This window comes from Ceratina calcarata, unplaced genomic scaffold (genome assembly GCF_001652005.2).
Source record: "Ceratina calcarata isolate Rehan_Ccalc_2016 unplaced genomic scaffold, ASM165200v1 scaffold339.2, whole genome shotgun sequence".
Classification (NCBI taxonomy): domain Eukaryota; kingdom Metazoa; phylum Arthropoda; class Insecta; order Hymenoptera; family Apidae; genus Ceratina; species Ceratina calcarata.
Genome location: NW_017156717.1, coordinates 63,468 through 72,197, shown reverse-complemented (window position 1 = coordinate 72,197; position 8,730 = coordinate 63,468). Strand labels below are relative to the sequence as shown.

General features: G+C 35.3%; 1 protein-coding gene across 1 annotated transcript in view; it reads right to left on the bottom strand.

Annotated features, from left to right (window-relative positions):
* Nucleotides 1-2,815: 2,815 nt before the first annotated feature.
* The window catches only part of mam (neurogenic protein mastermind), a 22,128-nt gene continuing 16,213 nt past the window's right edge, over nucleotides 2,816-8,730 (bottom strand). The window contains exon 2 of the mRNA XM_018024783.2: nucleotides 2,816-2,876. Within this exon, the coding sequence (XP_017880272.2) occupies nucleotides 2,823-2,876 (54 nt within the window). The 3' untranslated portion in view covers nucleotides 2,816-2,822. The remainder of the gene's footprint in view (nucleotides 2,877-8,730) is intronic.

The window sequence follows — 8,730 nt, the reverse complement described above, 5'->3', positions numbered from 1 at the left end:
TTCTATCCGATCAGCAGACTGTCCCCCCCTTTCGATTCCGCGTCTCGTTCGTTACGAAGGTTACATACGGTGACCATACATTATTATATATACGATCTATTATTCAATTCATATCAATTAAACAATTAAACACTGCGATTTATTTTATTAAAACCAGATTTTGGATTAGCGACAATTATTTAAAATTCTAATATAGAATAGGAGAAAATGAAAAGATAATAAGTGGAATCGTTTAGTAGAGTTTAATTGAAAGAGAATCAACTTATCATTTACATAAACGAATTTTAAATGATTATGTCAATTATTAAATGAAATGAGTATTTCTATACTCTCTACCCATAAAAGTAACTCTCTTGTTCTTGTTATATTCATTTTTGATCTGTCTTATGTTTTTATAAAAAATATATGGTCACCGTAAGATTACTATAGTTTTATCGGCTTTATTTAGTCTTGCGTATCGTTCCGCAGACAAAGATCGCAAATTGCTGCACCTGCAATTCGATAACCAGCGAGCGAAGAGTTTAATTCGCGCCTATGAGCGCGGTCCCCGATCGATCTTTCAATAAACACACGCGGTTATTTTCATCGTACGCTCGGTTAACAGCGCAAGTATTTTCGTAGAAAAAAGGGAAGAAGCGACCCTTTCTTCTCCAGCGAACTGAGCTGAAGAAATTACAACCTACGCCATAGTTTTCCATTTTTTACAAATTCTATTTGTCTTTATTTCGGACTTAATATAATAAAATTCGAATTTAATTTAAAACAACAAAAACTTAGGGAGTGCTTCATTTCTGGATTCTACTTCCACCAAGTATTTTACAAATTACAAATCCTATTTACCTGTACAACTTACTTCAGATTCAGTCGGACTAAATTCTGATTTAACTGAACACTGGTACTATCGAAAGAGGTAAAAATGGCTGGTTTGAAATAAAAAAATTGAAGACAATATAATGTTAACATTAAAAAAAAGAAACTCCACCCTTTGTTTCACTTCTGTATTCTACTTCGATCCTATGTTCTAACAAAGATTCGAGATTTCGACAGGCGTTCCGCTGGCAAACGAACTGACGGGGCACGATAAGTCTCGTGGATAAATTAAAAAACTTTCCGGAAGTTCGAAAACTGCGGTTCGAGAAAAAGAGAGAGAATGAGGGTACTCGAGAAGCGATTGAAAAAAGGTTTCATTGTCGAGTGGCAGGAAGTGTAGGTGCAGGTAGTTTATAGGTTTAGATGCAAGCGACTAGAGACAGAGAGAAGAAAGATGGAACGAGAGGAACGGAAAAGAGAGAGGGGCCCGTGCTGCTCTGCAATAACCGTTCGCTCTTTGTCCGCTCAGCTGCCTGCTCCCGCCAGTGATTCTCAATCGAGCCTCTTAACTTTGCAATTTAAGTACGATCGTCCTCTGAGATTTTTCAGGGACTCCAAGTTGCAATTATGGATGCATTTTTTGCGTGTTTAGCAATTTCAATACGTATTAGTATGAGTACAAAATGACATAAAATTGTAATCATTATGATCATTATAATATAAAATAGTATAATCAAAACTTTGATCAAATACAAAATATATCATAAATTATAAATTACAACAATTTCTATACGTCGCAGAGTTCACACCTTCTGTACAGTGAATATTTTTATAAATACATAAACCAATCTAATAATAAAACTCGATTGGTAAGAATCGAAAACGAAGAGGAAAGTGAGCAGAGAATGAGAAGAAACCCGTTTCAGATATTTTTACCGCGATCTTCGTTGGATACTGTAGGACGAAAAATAATGCAAACAAAAAGCAAAAAAGTGGCGACATGACGCAGAGAATAACGCGGGACGGAGAAGAAGCAGGAAGGGACGGAGAGACACACCTCGTAGGTGTGAGGTGGTCAGTATCGAGCGACCTGCGCCATCCCCTTTTCTCTTTCCTTAACCCTCTCCCTCATCAACGTTGCTGTAATTCCACAGAACAGCTTATAATTACTCTTAACAGTAGACATTATTAACGGAACTTAATTACCAGACTACAAATCGTTAACCTCGCACAAATGTTGTCAATTTGTCTGCATTCTTTTATGTACATAGCTAATACTAGTATTACGTGTGTAAAAGCACTTAATATGAAATACTGTTTTCGTACAATGTCATATCAATTATTGCATTGACCATTGTATCATTTATTGTATCGATCAAGAGATGAAACACTGTATGAATTACTGTTTGATAAATCATACAGAGAAATAGAGACAGGTCCTCAGATTGGAAACTCACAATTAATCAAATAATCAAAAAAGAAAATCGACCTTAAAAATCTTCTCGGTACACTCGACCAAGTCTCAACTCGATACTAAATATTAAAATCAATTTTCTTGAAAACAGAATCTCAAATATAAAAAATTTATTCTACATTTTCAACTTATTTTTTAACATCGAATCAGCTCCTATCCGTTTGTATCACCACTTACATGACACCCTGTATACTTCATATATGTTACAGCTATGTCTTTTATTTTATCATATATGATACTGTTTCAAAAAGTGATCATAATTGAGACGGTGGTTCATAATAAATATTTTTACCTCATGATTTTTACTGTTTAACATACAAAGGAACATCTTAATAAATGTTTTTTCATAAGCTGTTAAAAAACTATTGGTAATGTACTTATTATTTTGTGTTTTAATATTAGACTTCGAATTTTATAGATTTATACAAAGACTGTACCTCTAGAAAATATAACGAACGCGTCAAAGATGACAGATGATTTTATAATGAAATGAGTTTTACATTTGTATGTATCTAACATTCATTATAAGAACTCATGCTCACCCATAAATCTGCGTTAAATTACTGTAGATAAGAACTCCATATGTACTCACCTGCAACAAAAAGCAACTTTAATTAGTTTGGCTTATAATAAATTTAGAAAAATAAGAACATTTAAAAAAGAAATACTGGTTCACATGTTTCCGATAAAAAACTGCAATCCTTCCTGAAGATTTGCATGTTTATAGTTTATATTTCTCTACGTATACGAAACTTAACGACGCGGACGTTTAACGAAAACAACGCAACGGCAGTATCGCACCGCGAATAAAGGATACGGTGTTGATTCGCGTGCGTTCCGTTCCCATAAACAAGCCAGGACACGTTCCAGCTAATTATCCCCGACCGCTGATGATTATTCTGGGTAAGGTGAGCGGAGACATTGCACCGCCTTCGGCCAATAAATAATCCGGTTGTTACTAATTAGCGCATAAATCAACCGTAGGATGCGCAGCGACCGGCTGACAGAAATTCAACCTCGCGATTACCATGATATAATTCGCAGCATAATTTGTAGCTGTGTACACGCACAAGTATACAGGGTATCCCATGAGAACCCGACCGTGCCTGCACCACCCCTTTATTTCTAATAATTACACTGGTTTCATCCAAAATTAATTATTTATAGGTAATCTAACAATATACTATAAGATATATGTAGGTGTATGTAAGAAATGTATGCGTATATGTGCGTATGCGTATGAGATGTGTCGAGAACAACGTTTTATAAAACAAACAATATATAATATAACAATAATAAAAATTATTATACACGTATATGTAAAATTATAGATGGATTATAAATAGGAAACTTAATGTTATTAACGAGACACCCTGTATATGCGCTTCCGTCACCCTGAACGCGTACTGCAGGATCTTCGGACGAGATCCTCGATTTAATTCAATTCCTTCGAGCTGTCAATCGAGGCGACACGTTGTTTTTCTGGCTGGCTGGCTAATAATCGCGATTAAACGAATGATCAGAGGATACGTACTATAAACTCGTTCCGCGATGGGTGGCCCAATTACAGATAAGCGTTAATTGATTATTTATTGGCAGTTTATCGGTCGACGAACAATGGCTTATTACGTGGCCACGGTTCCCCGCGCTCGGATGAGCTGCATTGTCTACAAACTAGCCGACGGAATAGAGTCAACGCGTGGAAATAATCAAACTCATAATATGTGTCCTAACTAAGCCAAGACGTAATATACTGTCGATTATAGGTCCACGTACACTGCTGATTATAAAAAATAAAACACTTAATATAATGCTTGTTACAGTGTTTCATAGAATGATCACTGCAATAGTTAAGTAGTATAGTCTCAAAGCTGTAGCTATGTCCATTTTTTAAAAATTAGAATATTTATTGCAATCTATTTTGTTGGCATCTTTCATTTGACCGTGTCAAATCTCAAACGTAAACTAACATAAATTATTTGAAAATATAGATTAAGAATGGAAGTTACTATCAGAAACTATAAATATTCCTAAATGTCCAAAATAATTCTTTGAGTGGACAGTTTTGACTAAATCAGTCAATTGTGATGCGTAAGTGGATATATTAAATGGTATAGTAATTGATATAATAATACAAACATTCATTGGTTGAAGATAACTCAATTCAAGAAATAAAGAAACATTCAGTCTTGAATAAATATAATACATCGTACGTACTAACATGGTGTTATACTTATGGCAAGTGCATATTCTAAACTCTACAAACGACTCTATTCACGGAACACACTACCGCGAATGGATCTTCGTAGACGTAGGAAAAAAAATAGCTAGCAATATCCATAAGTAACGTCGTTCCCCTTTTATGTAGTCCTTAATAAGTAATATTTTCCTGATGCAATTTCAGCGAACGGAAATAAAACTTATAATATCACGTCTGGTTTCGAATATTTGTATTCTTCGATTTTCAAATTCTACCATTAAAAATACTAATGTTACTGACGGTGAAACTTCACTTCAAACATATTTTCTTACTTACTCTCTTACTAGAAGTTGGACATTCGGTTTTATACCAAGACCGCGGAATTTTATACAAAATAAAACATTTATGATATCAATTTAAACAAGTGAAATATGGATTCAAACTTCTCTCTCTGTTCCAAAATAATGATGAACATTATAATTTCGATATTCTGTTCAATTTTGCATATTACATGCAGTCTGTATTTTATCTGAACATCTAATTTTTCTATAAATACATCCGCAGTCTACTTACATCTATGGGAGTAAGGTATCGATGTTCAACTTAACACCACGTTACTCGCGAGGGAAAAAATGTTGGCGTAACGAACCAAGGAAAATGCAATTTCGTCGAACAGCTTCTTTGTTCGCGTTTTATAATCGTCGTAAAAAGAATGATCGGTAGAAAGTTGGAGAAATAACCGTAGTTCGTTTCATAAAGTATGGAACGGTTGTTGCGAGGACCGAAAATTCTTATTAGGGTGACCGTAAACCAGTCCTGCGAGACGTTTGATAGGGGAAAACTCGTGGTCGGCGAATAAGGAGCGTCACGGTTGAAACAAACTATTGTAAGCACATGTGCTACCGGTGACCCAGAAAATTCTACTTCGGATGGACCCAGCTATTCTCTGTGGTTTAATATTGAACTAACAAGGAAAATGAAACTATAAAAAATTCAATCCGATGCTACTTTCCTGTCCTTTAAACTGTATGACTTTATGTACAACGTGATATTAACTTCTTACGAAACGGTTTATAGTATTCAATTTTTTCCATTCTCAATCCAATTTGTAAAATAATCAATAAAAACTGAGTGAATGTATTCTTGTATTTTGACAAATCAAAATCCATTTCTAACAGAATTTACAAGAAAATCAATAATTAATAATTATTGAATAATAACATTCTCTTACTGTATGTAGTTTAAACTGTTCACGCGTACTAAAAATAAATTTTAACTATCTTTATTATTATTTGAACGAAATCAAAGTTTATATTCCCTGTTAAGAGACTCGTTGACGTAATCAACCAGGCCACCTTCAACCCCATCGTCCCTATCGGTTCTAGCAAGCCAACCAGCCCTCCGGCCAGTTCTAGAGTTACATCACAGTGCCTAACTATAGGCATACTGCTACCATTGAATCAATAAATATCTACCTGGTCGCGTTGAGGACACTTGGCAGCTGTGCTTGGATCCTTCGGTACTCAAAGGTGCACCGCGTAAACTGATTTTCAAACGTTCTAGCTAACAGACACCTGCCCTGTAGCGCGCGCTTTTCAAATACCTATCGTCATTTATCAACACGCATTCCGATTTTCAATAACAAAGATCTTTGTATAAACGAATGCACATAAAAGTCAGCAATCTAAGTTTTCATATCAATATACTGAACAAAAATTAGAAAAATATAATGAAATCGAAATACATGGTAAGGTTTAATTATAATGTCGAGTTCATTGACTCCGTTGGATGCTAATATTTACGTTAGACCAAGAATTTGAGCATCTCTGCTTTTTAGTTCTTCTTCCCCTCTGCCTATTGCGCATCACTCTTGTTCGCCCTAGACACGATGCTATGGGGTTCTCGCCATCATGTGGACCATACGTATCGCTGCGCAACCCTTCCCGGTGGAAAACATTGCCGCAAACACCATATGGTTATGCATGATTATGTAGCTTTAGCTTAACCCCGTTTCACCGATGAACTTCATTTTACCACGTCGATACTCGACCAGTCGAATCCATAGAAACGTTACAATTCTGAATCATAGCTTTTCTTTAACTATTCCTGTAGATCCAGTTCTCATGAATAAGGAAATACTAATGAACGATTGATGAAACTGCTTAAACGAAAGGTAATAGAGAACTCTGATCCGATTTCCTGAAACATTTTTATCCACGTCACTCCTAGCATGCAGCAACGAAGGGAAAGAAAAAGTTTATTACGCAAATGGTTGCTAGATCATGTAAATCGTACATAGAACGTGCGAACATTATGAAATCGTTCATTACGATTTTCAACAGCGTGGCCGAACAAGTCTCTTCTATTGCCGTAATGTCGTAACACACTAATTGCTCGATTACTTTTTAAGCAGGTAACTAAAAAAAAAACTGGCGCTGTAATCGTAGGAACGTTGGAAAGTAGAATTCTCCATGTTTTATCAAAGATAGAATGTAAATGTTGATTATTATTGGAAATTGCATGACGAAGGATATGTAAAAATTAAATGTGTCATATTAGTACATAAAATGCATCTTATTATCAGTTTAGTATTTGATGTAAATGCAAGTTGCTAAATACGTAACGAAGAACATATAAATATGAAATGTATCATATTAAATATGATGATGATTTTCATTAATATTCAGACATTACTTTCTTATGCTTTAACTGATTTTTTATAAAGCTTTACACATGCATATAACATATCAATGACAAGATCTACAAAAGTGTATTTAAAATTTTTATTTAGAGACTCAAATAAGGAAGTTAAGAATTGTCACTCTTCATATCCTCACTTTTCATGATTAATTACATAAAATAATTAAAATCCACAAATATTGCATGGAAGTGTTAGTTTAATTGAAAACTAATTACGATTTCTAAATATGTTAATTACACTGAAGACCGCAGTTACGTTTGCATCAACCTAATACATACAAGATGATCATGATCCACGCGTTCTAAAATACATTTGTATGAAATTCGTTGAACGAAACAATCTTGTCCGGGCTAAACGTTTGGATAGAGCGGTTGAAAAGCCGAATTAAATTCGCCAATTGAAAGAAGAGGCCCGGTCACGGGCGAAATTCATCCTCCCCAGAGCCGACGCAGGAAACCGGCCCGTAACGTGGTTCTCCGCGACTTCTGGTGTACACATAGCATAAATGTAGCCCGTACAGGATGGTCCCATTACGAGATATACACTTCACTCAGATATTATCACTTATAAGTGTCAGATTTGTGCTATGTATCTCATACGATTGTATCGGAACAGAAGTATTTATTGTGTACATAATACAATTTCAATTATCTTCTGTATATAATTCAAGAACCGATTTGTTAAATCTTATAACTTTGTATTATTATATGTTATAATACTAAATTTAAAACATAATTTATAAATTATGTATTTTCAAATAAGACATTGCACGTGTAGCTGAAATAGTCTTGAATTTACGTGTACAAAATTAAAAATTTTTTAATCTCGGAGTTGTTACAAATTTAATCATAAATAGAATGAGACACTGCATGTGTAAATAAAATATTTCTTACAACTCTGAACTTTGGTACAAAATCCATTTTCCTTAATGTAAAATAATTCTTATTCGAATTACCTCTTGCAGTATAAAATTCAATAAATAATTGTAAATTTCGTAAAATCAAATAAAAAACTGTATGTTCTCCTCCTATGTATATATTCCTCGAGACGAGTGGGATTAAGAGAGGAGGCGAGCAGAGCACATTAAGATTATCGCGACACTTGTACAGTTTATTCAAGGACTGTACCTTTGAGATATCAACTACATAGAATAAGGTTGAGAACCGTTGGGGAACGCTCAGCTGGAGCTCGGACCCGAGGTATACACAGTGAACACAGAGCGGGCAGAACAGAAGGTGAGGAGAAGAGAGTCGGCAACAGCGCGGCGGACGGGTGGCACTCTGGATGGCGCATAGGCGCAAGCGCGCGCCTTCCGACGGAAAAAGAGAGGAAGAACAAGACGGTTGCACATTGCACGAGAGAGGGAGAGCCGAGAAAGACGAGCGGTGCGTGCAGCACCCCTCTCCGAGTCTTAGAACACTTCCAAGTGATCAACAAAAAATCTGACAATTTTTCCAAATTAGGAACCACCAGCGATTATCTTAAATAAAAGATTCTACTGAATCGTTTAGCCCTAATCATGTAAACAATCATATACTAATAATC